Below are 27,508 nucleotides of genomic sequence, written 5' to 3' on the forward strand. Positions count from 1 at the left end.
TCTCTAAGTGGGTTATTTCTTTTGCACACAGTGAAAAAAATTCTCAAAAATTAGTGATCAGTTTCAATGGCTTTTGATGGAAAATTAGGAAACAGTTTTAAAACTAGAAGAATATAGACCCAGGGACTATGGGAACTCAGTAATGTCCACTAATCTTTTTTTTTTTTTTCTTAGTTACTTTTACTCATAAAAATGCACTAATCCACATAGTCCATTAGTACAGGGAGAACTGAGAAGAAAGAGAACAGAGGCTGATCTGGCCCGATCTGCTGGCTCAACTCTGACACCCTCCCACTGAAATTCTTGAATACTAGTTCTAACATTAGCATTAGGACCATTAGACACATCACATGGTCCTTTTGTTCCTTGCCTATAAATTATGGCTTAGCAGTGGAACTTCCGTAAAATATAATCATATATAGAATCTGAACACATACAAAAAAGAAAAAGAGGGATTGCTCTGTCTGAGCAAGAAGCCTAGAGCCGGCCTCCCCAGGTGGCCCTCTCCCAGACAGCTTCCTTCCCCAGTACAAAGCTCCAGTGAGTCCTGAGGCATTTCCGAGGAGCCCCAATGAACACGCTGAACAGTGTGAAAACCCCCATGCCTTCCAAAGTCTGTGTTCATTTAGACACGTTGAGAGTCTCTTTTCATATGATGACCATAAAGTAAACTACAGCACAACAATGATCAGAGTGAAGGCTGAGCAGACAGTGAAATTAAAATGCCTTTTGCCAGAGGAGTGAAGAGTGGCATCTTTTAAAACTAATACTTATTGAGAGAGAAATAAAAGCACTGCAGGATTCCTCCAAGGCCTGATTCTCTTCTTCCCTTGTACAGTAGCACATCTGCTCATATGTACCTCAATATGCAGACAGTCAAACAGATAGAGAGGGTCCCCATCAAGAAGTGTTTCGCCAGGAGGATGACAGAACTGTGTGTTGGTAGAAACTCACCTCTTCCTGGAAGAGATTCTGCCTGTTCTTCAGAGCTCGTAATCTGTTCTGCTTATCTTCGTGCTGTAAATGCTCATCCGGTGGGTGGAAGTAGCCAATGAGGTCCTGCAGACTCAGACTCACAGACTCTATAGGTAAGTCTACTGTGGAAGCCTTCACCTTTTTGCTGAGAGCATCAAGGCCCCTAAAATAAATAATAAATATTTCTCCACATCAGTGAACCACAATTTTATTACTTTTTATTCTATAGATGATTGAAAGCTTTACTTTCTCTCCCTATACGCCTGTAAAAGGAACAGTAAGAAAGGCCCTGGGCTCTGCTTAGATGCTGTCATGTCTGATTCTTTTGAGACCCCATGGACTGTAGCCTGCCAGCTCCTCTGTCCATGGAATTCTTCAGGTAAGAATACTGGAATGGGTTGCCATGCCCACCTCCATGGGATCTTTCCAACCCAGGAATCAAACCCAGGTCTCCAACATTGCAGGTAGATTCTTTACCGTCTGAGCTACTAGGAAACCCCTAGAAAGGACCTAGTTTTTCTCAAACAAAAATAATGAATATTTTTTAATTAGAAATGTTATATTCTATCAAGTATATATAATGCTATGTTAAAGGCACCAGTATCAAGAAAAACTCATCTAGAAGAAAATCTAAAGGATCTGGAGAACTGATACCTACAAAACCATAGTCTAAATAATCAGAAACCAGCTGATTTTCATTTTAAAGCACAACATACTTTAAGTATTGAGATGCAATTTCCCAGGTTTCTAGTTCTGAAATTTACTTGTTTTTGGCATAGGAACTGTTTACTGCTATCCCATCACTAATACTCACTGTCATCCTGCCCAATTTCTGCCAATTTAAAATTTATCCCCACAATAAAAGATTAGAAAATTCACTCAATCAGAAAACAAAATATTAACATGCTTTTCCAATGTCTGAAAGAGATGTATTTTAAAAGTAGGATAAGAAACAGCATCAAGTTGTAATTTCTAGACTTTGAAAAAATATGACTGCAATTTAAATGTGATAATTTGCTGTGCTTTGAGACGCTGAATTTAAAACTCATAGCTGTATATCTTAAAAGAATTTTAAACAATAGTGTTTGTAAATAAAGAGTATTTCAAAATAAAATGCTTAGTAAAACAATACCAAACAGATAGCATAAAGAATGGGAGAATGCCTATACTATAGTTGATACAGCAATATTCATATTGGTCATGACAAAACTTGATGCGTAAAAATATTATACTTCCTTTCCTGCCCTCTGCATTAGCAAAACTATAAGACAATATTTTATTCCAAGGAAATATGTCTTTTGAGTTATCTGACTGTATTGCAATTTATATTTTTTTTAATTTATTTATTTATTTTTAATTTTTACTTTACAATTCTGTATTGGTTTTGGCATAGATTGACATGAATCCACCACAGGTGTACATGCGTTCCCAAACATGAACCCCCCTCCCCCCCCCCTCCCCACAACATCTCTCTGGGTCATCCCTGCGCGTCAGCCCCAAGCGTGTCATATCCTGCATCAGACATAGACTGGCATTTCGATTCTTACATGTTATTATACATGTTTCAATGCCATTCTCTCAAATCATCACACCCTCTCCCTCTCCCTCTGAGTCCAGAAGTCCGCTATACACATCTGTGTCTTTTTTGCTGTCCTGCATACAGGGTCATCATTGCCATCTTCCTAAATTCCATATATATGTGTTAGTATACTGTATTGGTGTTTTTCTTTCTGGCTCACTTCACTCTGTATAATTGGCTCCAGTTTCATCCATCTCATCAGAACTGATTCAAATGTATTCTTTTTAATGGCTGAGTAATACTCCATTGTGTATATGTACCACAGCTTTCTTATCCATTCATCTACTGATGGACATCTAGGTTGTTTCCACGTCCTGGCTATTATAAACAGTGCTGCGATGAACATTGGGGTACATGTGTTTCTTTCAATTCTGGTTTCCTCTGTGTGTATGCCCAACAGTGGGATTGCTGGGTCATAAGGCATTTCTATTTGCAATTTTTTAACGAATCTCCACACTGTTCTCCATAGTGGCTGTACTAGTTCACCATTGCAACAAAAAGAATAAAATACTTAGGAATATACCTACCTAAAGAAACTAAAGACCTATATACAGAAAACTTTAAAACACTGATGAAAGAAATCAAAGAGGACACTAATAGATGGAGAAATATACCATGCTCATGGATCGGAAGAATCAATATAGTGAAAATGAGTATATTACCCAAAGCAATTTACAAATTCAATGCAATCCCTATCAAGATACCGGCGATATTTTTCACAGAACTAGAACAAATAATTTCAAGATTTGTATGGAAATACAAAAAACCACGAATAGCCAAAGCAATCTTGAGAAAGAAGGATGGAACTGGAGGAATCAATTTGCCTGACTTCAGGCTCTACTACAAAGCCACAGTCATCAAGACAGTATGGTATTGGCACAAAGACAGACATATAGATCAATGGAACAAAATAGAAAGCCCAGAGATAAATCCACATACATATGGACACCTTATCTTTGACAAAGGAGGCAAGAATATACAATGGAGTAAAGACAATCTCTTTAACAAGTGGTGCAATTTATATTTTTTAAAAAATTGTTGGTTTAGTGACTAAGTCATGTCTGACTCCTAGTGACCTCACGGACTATAGCACGCCTGGCTCCTCTGTCCTCCACTATCTCCCAAAGTGAAAGTGTTAGTCACTAAGTCATGTCCTGTTGTTTGCAATCCCATGGACTACAGCCTACAAGGCTCCTCTGTCCTTAGGAGTCAATAGGCAAGAATACTGTGGTGGGTAGCCATTTCCGTCTCCATGGGATCTTCTGACCCAGGATTTCAACCTGGGTCTCCTACATTGTTAGGCAGATTCTTTACCCTCTAAGCCACCCAGAATTACCACTGTCTTCCCTGGTTTGCTCAAATTCATGTCCATTTAGTCAGTGATGGTATATAACCATCTTACCCTCTGCATCCCCTTTTTCCTTTTTGCCTTCAATCTTTCAATCATTAGGGTCTTTGCCAATGATTCAGCTCTTCACATTAGGTGGCCTAAATATTAAAGCTTCAGCTTTACCATCAATACTTCCAATAAATATTCAGGGTTGATTTCCTTTTGCAATGACTGGTTTGATCTCCTAGGAGTAAAAGGGACTCTCAAGTGTCTTCTCCAGCATCACAGTTTGAAAGCATCAATTCGTTGGCACTCAGCCTTCTTCACAATCCAACTCTCACATCCTTACATGACTACTGCAAAAACCATAGCTATGACTATATGGACATTTGTGGGCAAAGTGATGTCTCTGCTTTTTAATAAACTGTCCAGGTTTATCATTGCTTTCCTTCCAAGAAGCAAATGTCACAGCTACAGTCACCATCCACAGTGATTTCAGAGCCCCCCAAAATAAAATATGTCACCGCTGCAACTTTTTTCCCTTCTATTTTCCATGAAGTGATGGGACCAGATGTCTGATCTTAAGTTTTTTGAATGCTGAGTTTCAAGCCAGCTTTTTCACGCTCCTCTTTTACCCTCGTCAAGGGGCTCTTTGTCTCTCTTCACTTTCTGCCATTAGAGTGTTATCATCTGCATATCTGAGGTTGCTGATATTTCCCCCATCAATCTTGAGTCCTGCTTGTGATTCATCCAGTCCAGCATTTCGCATGATGTACTCTGCATATAAATTAAATAAGCAAGGTAACAATATACAGCTTTGTTGTACTGTTTTCTCAGTTTTGAACCAGTCAGTAGTTCATGTCCACTTCTAACTGTTGTATCTTGACCCATATATAGGTTTCTCAGAACGCAGGTAAGGTGGGGTCTGATACTCATATCTTTAAGAATTTTCCAGTTTGTTGTGATTTACACAGTCAAAGGCTTTAACGAAGTTAATGAAGCCAAAGTAGATGTTTTTCTGGAATTCCCTTGCTTTCTCAGTGATACAACAAACGTTGGCAATTTGATCTCTGGTTCCTCCGCCTATTTAAAATTCAGTTTGTACATCTGGAAGTTCACATACGGCTAAAGACTTGCTTGAAGGATTTTGAGTATAATCTTGCTAACATGTGAAATGAGTGCAATTGTATGGTAGTTTGAACATTTGGCATTACCTTTCTTTGGGAATGGAATTAAAAGTGACCTTTTCCAATCCTGTGGCCACTGCTGTTTTCCAAATTTGCTGACATGTTGAATGCCTGTTAATAGCATCATCCTTTAGGATTTTAAATAGCTCATCTAGAATTTAGTCACCTGCACTTGCTTTGGTTGTGGTAATGCTTCCTAATGCCCACTTGACTTCACAATCCAGGATGTCTGGCTCTAATTGAGTGACCACACCAACGTGGTTTTCCGATTCATTAAGATCTTTTCTGTATAGTTCTTCTGTATATTTTTTCCAATTCTTAACTTCTTCTGCTTCTGTTAGCTCCTTACCATTATTGTCCTTTATTGTGCCCATCCTTGCATGAAATATTCCCTTGATATCTCCAATTTTCTTGAAGAGGTCTCTAGTCTTTCCCATTGTATTGTTTTCCCCTATTTCTTTGTACTGTTCACTTAAGAAAGACTTCTCTCTCCTTGCTATCCTCTGGAACTCTGCATTCAAATGGATATACCTTTCCTTTTCTTACTTGTCTTTTGCTTCTCTTCATTGCTCAGCTATTTGTGAAGCCTCCTCCGACAACCACTTTGCCTTCTTGGGTTTCTTTTTCCTTGAGATGATTTTGGTGACTGCCTCCTGTACAAGGTTAAGAATCCCTGTTCACAGTTCTTCAGACACTCTGTCTACCAGATCTAATCCCTTGAATCTGTTCATCACCTCCACTGTATAATCATGAGGATTGTGATTTAGGTCATACCTGAATGGCCCAGTAGTTTTCCCTACTTTTCTTCAATTTAAGCCTGAATTTTGTAATAAGGAGCATCTTTGTAACCAAAGATGGAGAAGCTCTATACAGTCATTAAAAACAAGATATGGAACTGACTATGACTCAGATCATGAGCTCCTTAAAAAAAGAAAAAAATGTTTTAAATTAAAAATTTGAACTTATGATGCTCAAAAACATAATTTTCAATATATCATCATTTACTCTCAGTTAAGTTCAGTTCAGTTGCTTAGTCATGTCTGACTCTTTGCGACCCCATGAATTGCAGCACGCCAGGCCTTCCTGTCCATCACCAACTCCCGGAGTTCACTCGGACTCACGTCCATCGAGTCAGTGATGCCATCCAGCCATCTCATCCTCTGTCCTCCCCTTCTCCTCCTGCCCCCAATCCCTCCCAGCATCAGAGTCTTTTCCAATGAGTCAACTCTTCGCATGAGGTGGCCAAAGTACTGGACTTTCAGCAATAACATCATTCCTTCCAAAGAAATCCCAGGGTTGATCTCCTTCAGAATGGACTGTTGGATCTCCTTGCAGTCCAAGGGACTCTCAAGAGTCTTCTCCAACACCACAGTTCAAAAGCATCAATTATTTGGTGCTCAGCGTTCTTCACAGTCCGACTCTCACATCCATACATGACTACTGGAAAAACCATAGCCTTGACTAGATGGACCTTAGTCAGCAAAGTAATGTGCTTTTCAATATGCTATCTAGGTTGGTCATAACTTTTCTTCCAAGGAGTAAGCGTCTTTTAATTTCATGGCTGCAGTCACCATCTGCAGTGATTTTGGAGCCCAAAAAAATAAAGTTTGACACTGTTTCCACTGTTTCCCCATCTATTTTCCATGAAGTGTGGGACCGGATGCCATGATCTTCGTTTACTCTAAATATTACTAATAATTTTGGAATATTTGACTTAAACTTTATAAACAGCTGAAATAGTTAAACTGCATGACTATCCTAAAGTTTCTATCTGAACTTCTGAATCAGATACATCAATGAAATTCATCTATTACCTTGTCTTGTTATCTCTGTAAGTTCTTTCTACGCTAAAAAAGCAACAGAAATGACTTGGCAGGAGAAAATTTTTTCTTCCTTTTTAAAATGAACACTTATATACGATGAGATATTGCTGTTTTAAACATTTTAACCCATCAATTCTAGCTGAATGATAAATATAATAAAGTCAAATTTAAATCTCATCTACAAATGTAAATAAAATTCAAAAATAATTCAAATATAATATCTACATTTTCAAACTTAAAGGGAAATGATAGTAAATATCAGTTTTTAGATTATTAGGTTGAATATATCTGCTACAAAAAAATGTAATCATTTCATTGCTTTCTAGGAGAAACTTGTCAGAAAATGCTGTCCAAGACTCTTAAAATTGTTAACGATGCAAAGTTTTAGAACTTCTATCCAATATTGGGACATTTTTCATCTTAATTTATCAAGGACAAAAGAATGAAAAAGAAAAACTAGGGGAAACCAAAGGTGGTGGAATCACATTATGTCAAAACAAAAATCAAAGTTATGAATTCCATCCCTACATTTCATAACTTAAAGATTAAACCATATTACAAACAGATTTATCCCTTGTCCCATTTACTTCAAGAATACATTTATTAATATATACCTACAGGGAATTACTTTGCCTTGATTCATGGACCTGACATTCCAGGTTCCTATGCAATATTGCTCTTTACAGCATCGGACCTTGCTTCGATCACCAGTCACATCCACAGCTGGGTATTGTTTTTGCTTTGGCTCCATCCCTCCATTCTTTCTGGAGTTATTTCTCCACTGATCTCCAGTAGCATATTGGGCACCTACTGACCCGGGGAGTTCCTCTTTCCGTATCCTACCATTTTGCCTTTTCATACTGTTCATGGGGTTCTCAAGGCAAGAATACTGAAGTGGTTTGCCATTCCCTTCTCCAGTGGACCACATTCTGTCAGACCTCTCCACCATGACCCGCCCATCTTGGGTTGCCCCACAGGCATGGCTTAGTTTCATTGAGCTAGACAAAGCTGTGGTCTTAGTGTGATTAGATTGACTAGTTTTCTGTGATTATGGTTTCAGTGTGTCTGCCCTCTGATGCCCTCTTGCAACACCTACCATCTTACTTGGGTTTCTCTTACCTTGTCCGTCTAGTCAAGGCTATGGTTTTTCCTGTGGTCATGTATGGATGTGAGAGTTGGACTGTGAAGAAGGCTGAGCACTGAAGAATTGATGCTTTTGAACTGTGGTATTGGAGAAGACTCTTAAGAGCCCCTTGGAGTGCAAGGAGATCCAACCAGTCCATTCTGAAGGAGATCAGCCCTGGGATTTCTTTGGAGGGAATGATGCTAAAGCTGAAACTCCAGTACTTTGGCCACCTCATGCAAAGAGTTGACTCATTGGAAAAGACTCTGATGCTGGGAGGGATTGGGGGCAGGAGGAGAAGGGGAGGACAGAGGATGAGATGGCTGGATGACATCATGGACTCGATGGACGTGAGTCTGAGGGAACTCCGGGAGTTGGTGATGGACAGGGAGGCCTGGCGTGCTGCAATTCATGGGGTCACAAAGAGTCGGACACGACTGAGCAACCCTGAACAGGGAATTAATACACTTAAAAAAAAATAGTCCAGAAGAATAGAATACATTCCCCTATACATAGAAACCAATGCAAACACACACTCTCACACACACTCCACAACCACTACCTTAACCTTGGTGACAGAGACCAGAATGATCACAGAAAAGAAACTACATTAGAAAAATACAAATGTATAAACACAAAATAGATTTTGACTTTCACTCTACAAAATAAAAAAGGTCTGAGTTTATATATTTTTAAAAAGGCTGTTAATAGTATATGAATCTATATTAATAAAATGAATATCTAAAAAATTACCTTGAAAAATATCTGGATATTGTACAGATATTGAGGGTTTTTAGTGATTTTATAAATGTGATAGAAGGATCAAATTATGTTACTTAACATACCGTTTACAATTTCTATAATCATGTAAAATTTTTAAGTTTCTAAGAGATATTAAAGAAGCTATATTAAATTATATCAGGCTACATTAAAGCTATATAAATTCAGGAATTCAAATAATTCAGTAATATTAACAAGCACATAAATAAATCTATATATATAGATACACACATATAGACATGATGAACAATATAACAAGCAGGTAAGTATTCCAGAAAGAAGAGGGAAAAAAGCTAAATTAAATTTTAATTTTAAAAAAAATGAATACACAATTAAGGTTAGGTAAGTGTAAAACAAAGAGAAACAGACTCATTATGTTCATCCATAGCACCTGTTACATGATCACAGTAGAGAGATTTCAAAAGGAGATGCTGGGTAACTCAGGAAAAGACAGTAGCTTAGTGATAGGCTTGAGGTGAGAAATCAAAAGGAGAATAAATATAAATACAGAAGTAGAAAAGATTAGACTACATTTGCCAGAGGAAACATGAATCTCATCCTGAAGTAAGAATTACATGAGTCAACTTGTGAATTACTTTTGGACAAGATAAAGTGGACAGGGACAGCATTTACTGTCTTCTGAAACAATTCCTCCCTCCCTCCACCCCCCAAAAGATACCAGACAAAATATTTGGGGAACAACACATTTCAAGACACTGAACATCAAGATACAAAGGATAGATAGGGTAACAACCAAGGTGAGCTGTACAATTGTTCCAGTTTGCCTTAGAAGAATTTCTAGGCTATGATATAGGTAGGTAAGGGAACCCAAGTGAGACACAGAAGACTCACTGAGTTGAGGAGACATTGCTGAGAGTCGGGAATACCTAGGGTGCTAGAGTTTGCAGGACACAGTACCAGAGAGGAGATAGCTTTACAAGAGTGGACTCTAGAGGACTGAAGAGGATCCTTTTCAAATATTCACCCGACTACTGATCAATATGTACACATGAGAAAACTGCCTTCAGCAGGGAACAGAACCCCCCCGAAATGATTAGAGGGGACAGTAGTCAACCCTTACACAGGTTCTGAAGTCAACCTCCTTCCATCAGCCAGACTAGAAGTCCTCATAATTCATGGGGCACCAATTTGAGGATACAGATAGGCTTGCTTCAGTAGCAGAGAATTCAGCTAACCCTAGATTCAACCCTGCTCTGCTCCCATCCCCAAAACTCGAAAAGCAAATTCCAGAAGAATCAAACTTGACTGAGTAACTTAACTGCCTCCCAGAAAAATGTCAAAAACATTTACAGGAAGACAAAAATATACAGTATCCAACAAATTTACAATGTCTGACAACTAAACAAAAATGACCAGATATATAAAGCATAAAAGATAATCATAAGTAAAAAGAAAAATCAATGAACCAAAAAAGCTCAGCTGACAATATTATACCCAGGGGAAAAAAAAATCACTTAAAATGAAGGTAAAATAAGAACATTTCAGAAATAAGTACAATGGCCAAAAGTGCTCATCTCCAACTGACCTGTACCATAAGAAATGTAAAAAGAAGAACTTTGGGAATAAAGATAAACTACCTAAAGGAAATGCAAATCCTCAATAAAATAATGAAGACAAAAACAACTGAAATGGTAACTCTGGGCACAAAATGTTAAGTTTTTTTTGTGTATTTAAATCTCTTTAAAAAATATAACCTTAAATGAAAATTATAAAAATGTATTTTGGGGTTTATAATATCAATAAAAGCCAAATGTATGACAAAAACATAACAAAGACTGGGAGAGAAGTATTCTTTTGAAATGTTCTTACATTATTCATAGAGATGAAATAAGTGGAAATTACAAGTTAATGACGTGTGCTAAAAATCTTAAGCAACCATGAAAATGACAAAAAATTATAACTAACAAGCCAACAAAAACAAGATTAAGATAGAATTGCAGAAAATATTCAAACAACACTAAAGAAGGCAGGAAAAGAAGGAAAAGGGACAAAGACCACATAAATACAAAAGGAATAATAAGATGGCAGGCAAAACTATATATCAATAATCATACAAATATAAATGGACTAAATTTTACAGTTAAAAGGAAGTGATTGTCAAAGTGGACAACAATTCAAGACCTAACTACATACTGCATAAAAGAAATGCCCTTTAAAGATGCAAATTAGTTAAAAGTAAAAGTTCTTTAAAAAATATACAATGCTAACACCAAGACAAGCAAGAAAGCAGGAGTTCAATATTAACATCATACAAATTTGATGTCATAGCAAATATCAGGGATTTTAAAAAGGTAATTTCATAATAAAGGTGCCAGTTTATTATATTCTAAATTTTTATGAATCTAACAACAGAGCTTCAAAATACATGAAGAAAAAGAACTGCCAGGAAGAAGTAGAAAGATCCAACTATAGTCCAAAATTTCAATACCCTTCTCTCAATAATGAACAGAACATACAGACTGAAAATCAGTAAGGAAACAGACAATCCAAACCACACTATCAGCCAGCTAGACCAAATGGACACTTGTTAGTACTCTACTCAATAAAAGGAAAACGGGCACATGGAACATTTATTTCCCAGTACACACAGAATACTTAGCAAGACTGAACATTTCCTCAGAGAGCAACTAACAATTATGAAAATGTCTGAAAGGACTTGCGACTGAGTTGATTCATATGATCTTGGCTATAAAGCTAACAAAAGAGGGATCCATTCTCAGACTGAGTTATAACACTGTTCCTGGTTCAGTGACAGTGAGGGATATAATTTTTTCAGGTTGAATTGGAGTAGTCATGCCTGCCTCTGCATCAACCTATGCACATCCTCCAGGGTACCTAAACCATCTCTAGATTACTTAGGATAGACATTACAATGTAAATACTATGTACATAGCTCCCAGCATGCAGCAAATTCAAGTTTTGCTTTTTGGAATTTCCTGGGCCATAAGTCACATCTGGATAAATTTAAAAGCACTCAGTCTTTTAAGTATGTTTTCTGACCTCAAATATATTAAATTAGAAATCAGTAACAGAAGGATCTTTGGAAAATCCCAAATATGTGGAAGAGGAGGGCATGGCAACCCACTTCAGTATTCTTGCCTGGAGAATCCCCATGGACAGAGGAGGCTGGCAGGCTACAGCCCATGGGTCACAAAGAGTCAGACATGACTGAGCAACTAAGCACAACACAAATATTTGAACACTAAACGACCTATTGGTCAAAGAAGCAATTAAAAGAAAAATAAACACAGCACAACAAAAAGTGACAGGGGACACTAAGGACAGATATTTTAGCACTAAACGACATAGGAAAGGTCTCAAATTAATGATATCAGCCTTCATCTTCTGAAACCAAAAAAAAGAAGAGAAATTAAACCCAAGGGAAGCAGAAAAAAGAAAGATTACAGATCAGACTGGGAATCAGATAACCTTTTTAACTGATTATCCCTCCCTCAATTCCAGGATCTCCCTCAGGTATCAAAATTTATGCTCAAGTCACTTATATAATAATGGTATAGTATGGGTTTCCTGGTGGCTCAGAAGATAAGAATCCACGTGCAATGCAGGAGGCCCAGGTTCAATCCCTGCATTGGGAAGATCCCCTAGAGAAGGAAATGGCTACCCGCTTCAGTATTCTTGACTGGAGATTCCAATGGACAGAGGAGTCTAGTGGGCTACGGTCCATGGGGTCACAAAGAGTTGGGTATGACTAAGCGACTGAGCCTGTGTGCTCACGCGTGCACACACACACATTTAATTATTACTAAAAATATTGAATATAGTCCCCTGAACTATCCAGTAGGTCCTACTTCTTTATTTTAAATACAGTAGTGTGTTTCTGTTAATCCCAAACTCCTAATTAATTGCTCCTGTCCTCTTTCACTTTTGGTAGTCATAAGTTTGTTTCTATGTCTATGGATCTATTTCTGTTTGGATATTAAGTATACTTGCATCTTAAAAAAAAAGATCCCACATACAAGTGAAATTTCACTTTCATATAACCTAATATTCTTCTGTATACTTTAAATCATCTCTAGATTACCTACATAATACTATGTAAATAGTTGTAAATACAATATAACGTTATGCAAATAGTTGCCATCATGCTTCAAATTCAAGTTTTGCTTTTTGAAACACTATGGAATTTTTTCCTAATATTTTTGATCCATGGTTGGTTGAATCTATAGATGCAAAATCCTTGGATATAGAGAACTATCTAAAGTTAAATATGGGTTATATAACTAACCTATTTTATCAAGAGAAGTCTAATGAATGAATTTCATTCAAATAACCCAAATAAAAATTGAATTTTATTATGAAGCAGCAAATACTTAGTAAGTACTTTTGCCACAGAGCCCAAATTTGCATGTTTGGTTCTCTAATCAATTAAGTAAGAATTAAGATTCTAAAATTAATCTTCCAAATCACAGGTTTTTAAAAAAAAAAATATGAGTACTCTTGAGCAAAGAGCGAATGTGTGAAAGTCAATCACATCATAGATGAATTATCATATCTTGATCAACATAGAAAATGTCACTTAAGGCATAGCATCACTACATTAAGTCTAAACACTGATATAGTATCTTTCTGACCAAATATACTTTAAAACAAATAATTTTTTTCTGTTATTAAGCTAGCTCTTTCTTGCCAAATGGAATCTCAACAGTGCCTCTGAAAACACCACACAAGTCACACTGTAATAAAAACATCTATAGTTGAAGAAATCAGTACTGATGGATAGACGACAAAGAAAATAGCTCCCAGCATGCAGCAAATTCAAGTTTTTAAAGATTTATGGTTATTTTAAAGATTTATAGGCTGTTTTAAAGATTTATGGTTATTTTCCTCAATAGAACTGATTGGGCAGTATTAAAGAAGAACTATGGAAAGGGCAAGATTGAAAAAGTCTAAGTTGAATTGATCCTAAATAAGTTACAACTTCACAGTTAAAATGTTGTTATAAAAAATAAGAATCTGATGATGCCTACTCCAGCAAGCATTACTCCATCTGAAAAGGGTTCAGATTTATATGAGACAGAGAATTGAGATAAATACTAGGGATATAATGAAGCTGAATGCTGTGTACATGCTTTGACTTCATGAGTGTGTGCACAGAAATGCACACACAGAGCAATGGTTTATAAAAGAAGCAGAGAGTAACTAACATTCATATAATCTTAGGTGGTAAAGGTCTTTTATATGCTGTAAAACCAAGACATGATTTATTGAGCAAACCACGATGGAAAAAGCACTTTAAGATCTTTTCCAAACCAAAAAAATGGGGAAATATTTAAAATTTATATAGGAAATTAATATCTCTAACATAGAAAAAGCTCATAATGGCCTAATATAATATAAATATTATCAATTAATAGGGCAAATCACAAAGAAAACATAAATGAAGAAACCTGGCCAAAAATTATGATATACTCATTGGTTTTTTAACAATTTGCACTTGCACTGATGTGCAAATTGTTAAAAAACTAAATATGATTATCAATAGATATGTGGAGAAGGAAATGGCAACCCGCTCCAGTATTCTTGCCTGGGAAATCCCATGGACAGAGGAGCCTGGTGGGCTGCAGTCTATGGGGTCTTAACGAGTTGGACATGACTGAGTGACCAAACAGTAACAAATAAATATGTATATATTATAAATATATACAAGCATGCATGCATGTTCAGTTGCTTCTGTCATGTCTGACTCTGCGATCCTACGGACTATAGCCCTCCAGGCTCCTCTGTTCGTGGGGATTCTCCACAGAAAAACTGGAATGACTTGCCGTTTCCTCCTCCAGAGATCTTTCCAATCCAGGGAACAAACTGGTATCTCTTATGTTTCCTGCATCGGCAGGTGGGTTCTTTACCACCTGTGCCACTTGGGAAGCACATATACACATATATATCAGTTTTGCCCATCTTTAAATTGGCAAGTGTAAAAACCTATATAATACCTATCACCAACCAGAGTATTTATTGGTATAAGGTTCCCAGAAAACACTCTGGACACAAATTAGACTTAGTTTTGTAGATATGCAATTGTTTCCATTATTACATGGGAAAACTTACTTATTACAAGAATCACTTAAAAAAAAAAAGTTCAAAATTCACAAAGTATCTAGGCAGTACCACCCTCAGTGTGAAAATGCTAGCACAAGGGTCTGTTATAGAATAATTCTCACATACAGCTAACAGTTATAAGTTACCTATAAAATTCCTAAAACCACAGTCATTTCTTAAAAAATCATTTAAAAGAAATATACTCAATACTCTATAAGAATCTATAAGGGAACAGAATTTGAAAAAGCACAGATATATGAATATGTATAACTAAGTCACTTGGCTATATACCTGAAACTAACACATTGTAAATCAACTATATTCCAATTTAAAAAAGAAAAACACAAAATCATTTAACTAGCATTTCCTAATGTGTTCAGCAGAATTGCCAAACTGTATGAGATTTACCAACATAATATGGTTTAGAATTGTTTCTTTGTAATCTGAAAATGCAATTGAAATAAAATATCACACAATCACAACAAAGAAGGAAAATGTACCTAATAAACCTATTAAAAAGGAAGACTGTGCTCCGGATGACACGTGCTGTCCGTGATTCTTCATGCTGAGATCTGGATAAATTTAGGCCGTCATCCATGTGTCCTTCGTGATGCATAATAGCCTGCATGAAAACAAAAATAACTCCATTACTCCCAACATCCTTTTTCCAAATGGGTGTTAGGAAGATGTGCACTCAAAAAGGTGAACCGTGACAATAAACAGTCTAAAGACAGGTGAAACAGGCTATACGCAGTCATGGTCAGGTAAAGTGATATGCACAGGTTCCTGTACAAATTCATCCTTCAATATATTTATTCAGCTGTTGCTTTAAACGTGAATCAGTGGTTGTTTAAAGCACAAATCAATAAATGTATTGATTTGAAAAATAAATATTAAGAGTGCTTTCACATATCTATATTCAATAATTCATCCACAGTCTAAACAAACTCTGAACAAAGAAGCAAAGGAAAACATTACACGGGATACCAGTTATACAGTAATTCTGAACATAGCAGGGTTAATTTATAAGCACTGAGCAATGCTTCTAAGGTATCTCAGTTCTTTTTAAAAATGTATTTTATTGTATTATTTCTTTTGTTAGGCTTTATATTTCTGAATATACAACATAAAGAGATCATTGAACAGCTGAATGAATTTTACAAAGTGCAACAACTCTGTAACACCCAATCAAGAAAGAGAATGTTATGGCAGCTTAAAACCTCCCCTAGGGCTCATTTCCTGTCCCTGTTCTTCAAGGTATTTCCCGGACCATCAGGGAAGTCCCCAAGTCAATCACAAACCTTAAATGCATTCACTGACAAAGAAAAAAATGACCATAATGAAGCAATATATTACTCATTTTAAGACTCTAAAAAACAAAAAACAAAATTGAAAAGAGGAATTAATTAAGATAAAAAGAGAATTCAATGAACCAGAAAGAAAATGATATAGTAGGTAAGGATGAATAAACCCCAAGTGTTTATTTTTTGAGAAGATAAATGAAAGAGATTAACCTTTCACAAAACAGGCCAAAGATAAAACTGAAAGAAAGAAATAAACACAGGAAATATGATATAAGATACAAAAGACATTAAAATTATAAAATATAATAAATCAATGCCGTATGAGACTTAATGTCCCCCTCCAATTTTTTTGTTTTTAAGAACATAACTGACTACCCCAGAGGACATGGATAACTTTCTAGCAAATTAAAAAAATCATCAAAAGGAATCTCCTTAATATAGAAAATTTGATGATATCAACTTATTTAACAGAGATTGGAAAGGAAATTTAAGATCCAATATTTAAAAGACCATAGGACTAGACAATTTCGCAAGTGAACTCTGATGGACCTTCAAAGAGAACATACTCTTTTAATAGTAGACTAGTAAGTCAACACTGACTGCTGCCTATCTTTACACAGTCTGTCACCTATGAATGGTCTACATTTTCCAATGGTTGAAAAAAGACAAAGGAAAGAATACTTTGTAAAATTTGAAAATTGTATGAATTTCAAATTTCAATACCATAAACAAAGAAAAATTAATGCATAAATTTATCAAGTGAATATATGTGGCAATTCTAGGTAAGTTCTAAAATAAAATATAAGTAGAAACCAATAAGATTTAAGAATAATAATAAACTAGGCCAAACTGGGTTTAGTCTATGAATATAAGGATTCTTAAATATTGTGATGTCTATTAACTTATCTATCAACAAAGTAAAAAACACTAAAACATGATTTTTATCTCCCTTCAACTGATAAAATTTAGCAATCATATCTAATTTTATTAAAGTCAGATAAAATGAAATAGCAGAATATTATTTAAGTATATAAACTAGTTTAATTGTCTATAGGATGCAAGAAGGCATAACTTCAGTGAAAGAGGAGTGAAAATTCACAATCAGAAGTCATACTGAGATGAACAACCAGAAGAGATGAAATGACAGCAAGCTGAGATAAACGTGACTTCGGTGTGATAATGAAAAACACAAGAAAACTAAAATTTCAACCCTTTCATGGTTCACAGCTTTGTTGTGGCAAAGGGGCTATGTAACTCAATGAAGCTATGAGCCACACCCCACGCAGGGACACGCAAAAGTGATGGATCAAAGTGGAGAGTTCTGACAAAACATGGTCTACTGGAGGAGGAAATGGCAACCCACTTCAGTATTCTGTCCAGAGGAGCCTGGCAAGCCATACAGTTCATGGGGTCGAAAAAAGTCAAACAGGACTAAGCAACTAAACAACAACAAAGCAATATCTAAAACTGCTCACCATACAAAAACCAGAGAGTCTATCAGGGTGGGACGGGACCTCTAGCATGCAAATAACACAGCAAGTGGCTGAGAGAGTTAGCTACTTGTTTTGGGCTTGCATTTGTGTTTCTTACTCATTAAGAATGACTGCCACACACAGTGTTTTTGTACATTCTTACCTTACGTTGTATGGATCCCATTCGCACCGATTTCACATCCACAGACTGGTAAGTTAGCCACAAGCCTGTATTGATATGCTGTATATAACATACTGAGTCTCCATATTTTATTTCAGAGGTTCCCATGCCATCAACTTCTTTTCTCACTCCTACATCCAATTTTTCCTGAGAGAGGAAAAAAAAAAAGATAAGCAAAGGCTTTAAAAAATACTGGTTTAATATCAAAAGAACTTTGCCTTGTTGTAAATCATGTTCCCTGAAAAATATAGCCCTCTGAAATAATAATGGTCAAATGTTCTATTGTAGCAGTTCAACCTCTACTGGAAACTGAGTAGGAGATTGCAAAGATGAATAACATACTCCTGAATTATTCATACGGGTAGAAAATTATTTCAGCCATAACACAAAATTTTATATTGCTTCATGGCAAACTCCAAACTAGGGACCTTAAAATCAATAATTTAGGTTTCATAGTCTTTCCAGATTATTATTTTTATGATTGATGACAAAGAGTATAGGTTGGAGGGACAGAAAATCCAATCTTGAGCCTAATCTCTGCCACTTAGTACCTCTGAGGCCTTAGGATAAGTTAATTAAACGTTTTAAGCCTCTGTTTTCTCATCTGTAAATAAAGCTAACAAGAGAACCTCCCCCACAGTATCAGAAAAAAATGAGATAATGAATGCAACACTTTCAGCACAGTATCTGGGATAAAATAAACACTTGAACAAACTTTCATGATTTTGACCATGAATCTGTTATTTATAATGGTAATGATGAACTTTGTTTTAATGAGAGTGTTAGGAATAATGATGATTTCTTTCAAACACTAATCAAGGGTATAATTCAGTTTCAATATAGTTTTTGGACTACAGAGCTCCCTACGCTAGGAAGAAACAATCAATCCTCTGATACCAACTAAATATTTCCTTTCAATCTTTATTTGTTTTAATGCTTCTTCCTTCAATTTTCCCTTCCATGTTTCATTCTGGTCTTCAAAAACTCATATCTTGAAGTTCTGTATGATCCTTAAAATAACAGGAAAAAAATCTAATATTCTTTCAATTACAATATCTTTTTTTGTGGTTTCTTCTTGTTCTAATTTTTTTGTTAAATTTAAGTTTTGTCTATCTCTTTGGCTGTTTGAGCATTGTTTGAAATCAGTACTAGTTATATAAATGTTTCTGAAAATTAGGTTGGAATCAATTTTATATCTGTTAAACCACCAAAAGGAACAATTCAAGTAAAACAGAAATTTTGATTTCTTATGGCATTATTGCTGCTGCTGCTGCTGTTGCTAAGTCGCTTCAGTCGTGTCCGACTCTGTGCGACCCCATAGACAGCAGCCCACCAGGCTCCCCCGTCCCTGGGATTCTCCAGGCAAGAACACTGGCGGGGGTTTATTACACCACACTAGTAATTAACAACTCCAAAATAATTATGAACACTTTGTCACCAATTGAAAATTAAAACTTAAATGAGTTTCGATTCTTAATGCAAAAAGGCTCAAGGTCATATAAGAAAGTGAATGCAATTATAAGTTGATTTAACCATTATGCAAATAACCTGAAACAGTATGCTAAGAATATGCAATAAAACAGATAATAAACCATTCCACTTTCATTCTATCAAAGCAGATAAACTACAAGTCTACTTAAACCAACCCTCTAAATAGAAAAATTAAATTCTAGGGAAAGTATATAACAATGCAATTATCTCCTTAAAATAAAACAAGGAGCTTCTAACATGCTTTTTGTTTTTCCTTTATCCCAGGAAATTGGCTTGTAGTCTATTTATAGGCTTGTGGATTGGGCTTTGAAAAAGTGCAGCTACTAAGTGCAAAGGTATGCTGGGCTTGCTTTTTACTGAAGTGCTTCACATCACTCTCTGGATCAGAACTTTTAATTCCAAAACTTCATGATGACCATGTTTTTGTAATTATTCTGATTCGCAAGTCAAGTAAGAACTGATAAAGTGACTAGAGGGAAAAAAAAAAAACACACACACCTGATTATTTGCTGTTTAAAAGAACAAAAGCCAGTCATGTCCTTTCCTTCCTTTATTTCCTATCATTTTCTGTAGTTCAAGTTTAGGAGACATTCAGGTAAAAATAATCTGGATGATCTGACCCATCCACCATGTTAAGAACATGACAGCTGGTAAAAGCATCTAACAGAAAACTAGTCTGTCTTACCAGAAATAAAGTGTCCAAGTTAGGAGAGAAGTCAGATTCCTAAAACCCTGTATTAGCTAACCTATATCTAAATTAGTAATCTTAAGTTTTAGCGTTACCTTGATATATTACATAAATCATCTATATTTAGTTTTGTTTTCAGTTATTCTGGCTTTGGGAAATGATTGTAGTTTAGTTAGGCTAATCATCCCACAGACAACAGTTAGAAAATTGGAAAAAAATATTTTTTAGAATCTGCTGTTAGGCATTTCAGAGAGACCCACAGCAGAAAGTAAACAGCAGACTTCTCTATAAAGACAAGTGATTTGTAAGATGTAGCCTTTGCCTAGGGGTTTGCCCTGTCCAATCTGCTTGGAGCTCAAGCAGAAGAAAAGCTGCTGCCTTATTTGATACTTAAGGTATCAAAGGACACAATTTTGGGCTCACAAGCAGACAAAAAAATTAGACGAGCTAAATCCTGGATGAGAAAAGTAGCCACAAAATCTGTTTATGCAATCTGCCAATTCTTGTTAACCACTATACTATGCACACCCAGGGGAGGCCTAGTAAATAGCAGCAGCTAGACTCCAAAATAACTGAGCACAAACTGTACAAGCAACAGCCCACTGCCAAAGAAAGAAGAAACTGGAGCTTCAGTTCAGCAAGATTCACTGCCTGAAAAAACCAAAGTCACTCTTCAGAAAAAATAAAATAAAATAACCCCAATCCCAGCATTCAAATAATCCTACTCATAAATGCTTAGAAAATCTAATTTCCAAATTCATATGGTTCCAGAAGTTTAAAAGATCAGCCTGAAAAATAAAAAGTGATGTTTTCACATTGGGTATGTCAATCTGGCTCATGACCAAGTCACAACTATGTCTGAACAACTGTTCTCCTTAAATGATATATACTGGACATAATATTGGAGATTAGACTCATTAGGGGATTTAAGCTAGTCCTAATAGCATTACGTTTTAATTATATGGACCAGGTAGTCAAAGAGATTCTTCTAGCATTAACTGAAATTTTCCTTAAATGTCCCCAAATTATTCTGTCAAGTGGCTGAGAGAAAGAAGACAAAGGCCTACATCCTTAGATGATGGAGTATTTTGGTACAAGCCAGTTCTCCTTAAGACAAATAGTGGCTAAAGTTATGAGAGTTAAAAGGTCAAAACTTAATTTATTTGCTTCTATACAGGGACACATTTCGGCAAAGAATAGATGGTCACTGTGAAATATGAGTCTAACAATACTACAGGTTAAGAGAAATTGCTGGGACGGACAGGCCAGGTCAAGCTTAGCCCATCCAGGGCACAATTGCAAAAAAACACACACAGCTGACTTTAGTCCTGAAGTTCAGAAGCTTCATGAGGAAAACTCCAGCGGGTAGGTTTGTGGAGAGAAGGGCTTTAAAATTTTTCCTGTATTGGGAGATGTAAGCAGCTTGTAGAAGGCCCCTCTATTGTCTCTTCACTAACCTTAAACCAGGTACCCCCATGCTCTACTCATTTTTGGCCCTAGCTCACCTTTCAAATCTTTTCATCACAAAATAGTTTGCAACTTGAAATGAATAAGTAATTAACAGATGACCAGATTACTTCCCTAGCTTCCCCTGCAGAAATCTCACAAATAAACTGTGTGAACAAGAAAAAGAAAGTGAAGTTGCTCAGTCATGTCCAACTCTTTCCAACCCCATGGACTATAGCCTACCAGGCTCCTCCATCCATGGGATTTTCCAGGCAAGAATACTGGAGTGGGTTGCCATTTCCTTCTCCAGGAATCTCAAAAATAAACTGTGTCAACAAGCCAGTATCTAAAGAAAGATCAAGAGAAGCCGATGAGACTGCACACTGTTGGGGATGGCCAAGACTCTGACTCCCTATCTCAATGATTCACTAGATTACTTCCTGGTCTCCCTTTAAAAGCTTTCACTGCCATGCAGAATCTTCAGAGGTGGTTTTGGGGGTTGCTAAGTCCACCATCTCCCCAGATGGCTGCTGCTGCTGCTAAGTCACTTCAGTCGTGTCCGACTCTGTGCGACTCCAGAGACGGCAGCCCACCAGGCTCCCCCGTCCCTGGGATTCTCCAGGCAAGAACACTGGAGTGGGTTGCCATTTCCTTCTCCAATCCCCAGACTGCTAGTTATTCTGATTCAAGGCAACCTTCCTTTCTATCAACGTTTGTGACTATTGATTTTGTGAGCAGTGAGCAGCACACCTGATTCAATAACAGAGGGTCTTTGAGGAGCTTCCATGGGGACAGTGAAACAAGGACACAGAGCCTTAGGAGAAGCCCTCTAAAATCTTGTACTATATTTTCCCTCCCCTGGAGTGTGGGCAGAACCAATGAACACGATGGGGTATCACTTCTGAGATTAGATTGTGTTACACCGTGAAGGCGAAAAGACCCAGCAGATGTAGTCAGGGTCTCTATTCAAGTGACGTGCAGCAAATAAAATGGGAGGCTTCCCAGGGCGAGTCATACTCAATCGGGTGCAGTCTTTAAAAGAGGATTTAGGCTTTCCTTAAGCACAGAGACTACAGTGAGTCCCATCGATTCCATTCTGCTTAAAATCTTCCTCTTCAGGACATTTGCACTACAGACTCCTCAGCCAGCTTTCCAATCTCAGAAAGCAAGTCCATATAAAACATCCCTTCATATATATGTCTCTCATTCTGGCACTATCTCTCTGGTTAAACTCTGACTGATATACCTCATCTTTTTTTTTCATTTTTGTTGTTGTTGTCTTTTCTTACTTCATTTTTAAGGGCGTTGTTTTCTTTCTAATTTTACAAGCAAAATCTGTTCATTGCAGACACCTACAAATACCTAAAGGTATCAAAAATTAAAGATCACCGATAGTCCTCATCTCTTCCAGATATAACCATCATTAACATCTTGTTGCATTTCTTTCCAGCATCTCCATTTTTAAACTTGAAGTATAATTGGCCTACATGATGTTAGCTCCAGGTATACAACACAGTGATTCAATCATAATGCTATACATTACAAAATCATTACTATGATGTCTAATTACCATGTGTCATCTAAGAAAGTACAATATTATTAATTATATTCCCCATGCTGAACATTTCATTCCTATGACTTATTGATTTGTAACTGGAAGTTTGTACCTTTTAGTCTCTCTCCCTTCTGGCAACCAATAGTGTTTGTTCTCTGTATCTATGAGTCTGTTTTGTTATGCTTGTTCATTGGTTTGTTTTTTTAAATTCTGCATACATATATATATATATATATATATAAGTGAAATTATGCAGTGTTTGTCTTTCTCTGACTCAACAGCATACCCTCTATGTCCATCCATACTGTTGTAAATGGCGAGATTTCTTTTTTCAGATGAGTAACATTTCATCATATATATTTGTATGTATACCATATCTTCTTTATCCATTCACCTATTGATGGGCACTAATCAATCTTAGTTAATGTAAACAATGTTGCAATGAACACAAAAATGCATATATCCTTTCAAATTAGTGAAACACCTCATCTTAACCACAGATGGTTTCACCAAGCTCACTGTCAGGCTTAATGCTATTTAAAGTTACCATAAAAACTAAAACAGAATTTCTCTTATCTTTTGTAAAACCATAGTGGGCATTACTTTCTACTATGCTATCAAAACCCTTTGAGAAACACCACTTGAATGCAAGAATTTATTCTGAATTTAATCCTGATTGAAAGCAAAAATCCATCTGCATTGATAAACATCATATAACTATTTTGATAACAAAAAAAGCCCAAGTTATCCATTTTGATTTTAATTTTTAGATATTTAATCAATCACTAAGCAAGCATAATATGCAGGTGATCACAGATGAGCAACATTTATTTTTATCTGCTACTCATTACTATTAAATCACAAGTTTTATCATTAAAAGGGGCTTTAGATTTACTATTAATACTTAGGTTCAGAGTCTAGATCTGCCACTTAACTAACCTAAGCCTAAATATAGTCATCTACATAATGAAGATTAAAAACAGTATCTAAGCTTCATTGAACTTGGATTAAATATGGAGAAGTCAATGGCACCCCACTCCAGTACTCTTGCCTGGAGAATTCCATGGACGGAGGAGCCTGGTGGGCTGCCATCTATGGGGTCGCACAGAGTCAGACATGACTAAAGCAACTTAGCAGCAGCAGCAGCAGCAGAATTAAATAAGAAAACACATAAAAAGGACTTAGCACATTACTTGGCACATTATAAACTGTTAGCCTGACTCTTATTTTTATTGTGTGGGTCTATACATTTTAAAACATATTAAACATTTTTTGAGCCAAGAATAAAAATCTCAAATAAAAACATGCTAAAACTATGTCCTAAAAATATTTTGTTCTATTTTTACAATTTGCTCCATAATCCTTGTAATCTCATTGGAAGTCTTATTTGAGGTTGGTATTCCATCATTTCAATAGCCAAAGGTTTCTATTCATGGTTCATGAGAGGAAAAAGACTGGATAAAATCACACACAGAGGAACATTTTAGTGGCATTTTTAGCTAAAAAAAAAAAAATGACATCTTGGGGGCAGTGTAATACACGGGTAATTGTCAACCTACCTTATGATTAAAACTGACATTTCAATACCCTAATGTAATGGTTTAAAATTCTAGGAGTAGAGAAAGTGAAGAAAAGGTCTATGAAAACCTGCATTAATCAAACAGAATTTTTCATGATATAAAATGCTTTCTTTAAAAAAAAGACCAAGGATTTCTCAATATATATATGCGCATCAAAACATCACATTGTAAATCTTATTTTCACACATTATTAAATGTCAGTTATATCTCCCTAAAGCTGAGAGGGAAAAGGGGACAACATCGGTGATATTATAAATTGTCTTTCACTTTATTGTGTTTATTCTGAATACATCCAATCATCAACAATTGTTGATTATTCTGCAAATACTGAATATGAGAATGGCTAGTGAGTATTCACATTAGTACAAAGATACCCCAATGACAATTTTAAAAATCACTCCTTATATTAACTGGTAGAACAGGTTTTTAAAGCTGTTCTCAAAATTTTAAGTAAGAATGATCTTGAAGTGAAGTGAAGTGAAAGTTGCTCAGTCATGTCCAACTCTTTGGGACCCCACGAACTATACAGTCCATGGAATTCTCCAGGCCAGTATACTGGAGTGGGTAGCCTTTCCCTTCTCCAGATGTTCCCAACCTAGGGATCGAACCCAGGTCTCCCACATTACAAGTGGATTCTTTTACAAGTCCAAGAACACTGGAGTGGATAGCCTATCCCTTCTTCAGCAGATCTTCCTGACCCAGGAAGTGAACTGGGGTCTCCTGCATCACAGGTGGATTCTTTACCAACTGAGCTATGAGGGAAGCCCAGAATGATCTTAATGTTTTCTTAAAATATATATATTTTAAGAAATATATATATATGTTATATATATAAATATAAATGTTTATATATATTTTAATATATATTTATTTATATATATTTAAATATATATATTTTAAAACATATATATGTTTTAAGAATATACTTTCAAAGCAGTTTCACACAATCATAGGTAAGGGAATGCTAATGTAAAATAAGGGTCCTTAAGAGGTGATTTTCACTTCAGAATTTCTAAAACCATACCCTTGATTCTAAGATAAAAGTTGGCATCTTCAACTGTGCTAAAAAAGGTCTAATTTTTCACCAGTAATAAAAATTTGGCTTACAACACAGTAATTATGTCAACCAATAGTCATTTATGAATTGTATACTCAAAGTATACCAAGAACCAAAGAAATATCTTACACACATATCTTTGCCTTCCAGAAATATAAGTACTCATTATTTTCATTGGATATAGTATAGCAAAAATATGTAAAAATATAGCAAGCATTTTCAGCTTGTCAGTGACATTAAGGGAAAACAAGAATGGGATATATCTTTAAGAAAACGTGATTATTTATTCAAAGGCCAGGGACCATGACCAAGTATGATGCTTAACAAAAGGATGAAAGAAATCGTTTACCTATATCATCTTCTCTAAAATGTTAACAGTATAAAAACAGTATTTTATTTTAAAAACATGTCATCTATAATTATGAACTGTACTTATACTCTATTTTAGTTAGTTCTAAGTTCAATGCTTTTTTATTATGTAATTGCACCTTTCATCATGAATAATTTTTAACTTTAAGAATTAGCCCTATTAGTAGAAAAATATGTATATAGTTGTTAAAGACTGAAATACATACACTCAATAGTTGTTTCTGAGTGAAGGATAGTACACAATTTTAATTTACCCCTCTCATATTTTTGCATTATTTCTTCTTAAAATCTTCTATAATGATTATACATTATATATAATAGAACAAAGTAATTTTAGAATAGAGTTACTGTCTTGACTTCATAGAAAACACTTTATTACCTTATATGTCAGTGATTTTAAAATGAAAATTCTGTGATTTTACAAATAAGATTTCCCCAAAAAAATTAAAAATAGAGTTTCCATGTGCTCAATTGCTTCAGATATAACTGATTCTTCGAGACCCTATGGACTATAGCCTGCCAGGCTACTCTGTCCATGGGATTCTCCAGGCAAGAATACTGGAGTGGGTTGCTGTGCCCTCCTCTAAGGGATCTTCCCAACCCAGGGATCAAACCTGCATCTCCTGCATTGCAGATGGATTCTTTACTGCTGAGCCACCAGGGGAACCTCCAGAGTTACCATACCATCCAGCAATCCCACTTCTGGGTATTTATCCAGAAAAACTCTAATTCAAAAAGATACAGGGACTCTTATTTTCATAGCAGCACTATGAAAATTGTGCTATTGAGTTCACAATAGCCAAGATATGGAAACAACTCAAATGTCCCTCAACAGTTGAATGGATAAAGAAGATGTGGTACACACACACACACACACACACACACACACAGACACACACACAGACACACACACACACACACACACAGGAATACTATTCAGCCATAGAAACAATGAATGCCATTTGCAGCAACATGGATGGCCCTAGAGATTATCATACTAAGAGAAGTCAGAAAGAGAAAGTAAAATACCATATGATATTACTTACATGTGGAATCTAAAATATGATACAAATGAACTTATTTATGGGACAGAAACAGACTCTTAGACATAGAGACAAACTTGTGGTTGCCAAGGGGGAGGGGATAGGGGAGGGATGAATTGGTAGTTTGGGATTAGCAAGTGCAAACTATTATACATAGGATGGACAAACAATAAAGTCCTACTGTGTAGCACAAGGAACTGTATTCTACAAATCATAATGGAAAAGAATACAAAAAATAATGTATATGACATGTACAACTGAATCATTTTCCCATACAGCACAAAATAACATAACATTAAGTCAACTATACTTCAATAAAATAAATTAAAATGTTTTCCTTGATTTCACCTCTGTTTTTATGGCTCTCAACCATGTTATACACAAATTGATAGTGTGTTATTAGCAACCTGTGTATTAGAGTGGTTCCATGAATGTGAGCTCCAT

General features: G+C 35.9%; 1 protein-coding gene across 1 annotated transcript in view; it reads right to left on the bottom strand.

Moving 5' to 3' along the window:
- The window catches only part of LOC120860476 (ryanodine receptor 2-like), an 804,098-nt gene that overhangs the window by 392,726 nt on the left and 383,864 nt on the right, over window positions 1-27,508 (bottom strand). Inside the window, exons 13-15 of the mRNA XM_040236295.1 lie at window positions 17,818-17,982; window positions 15,379-15,500; window positions 955-1,138 (exon numbers count right to left, since the gene is read on the bottom strand). Of these exons, the coding sequence (XP_040092229.1) occupies window positions 955-1,138; window positions 15,379-15,500; window positions 17,818-17,982 (471 nt within the window). The remainder of the gene's footprint in view (window positions 1-954; window positions 1,139-15,378; window positions 15,501-17,817; window positions 17,983-27,508) is intronic.

This window comes from Oryx dammah, unplaced genomic scaffold (genome assembly GCF_014754425.2).
Source record: "Oryx dammah isolate SB20612 unplaced genomic scaffold, SCBI_Odam_1.1 HiC_scaffold_11077, whole genome shotgun sequence".
Classification (NCBI taxonomy): Eukaryota; Metazoa; Chordata; class Mammalia; order Artiodactyla; family Bovidae; genus Oryx; species Oryx dammah.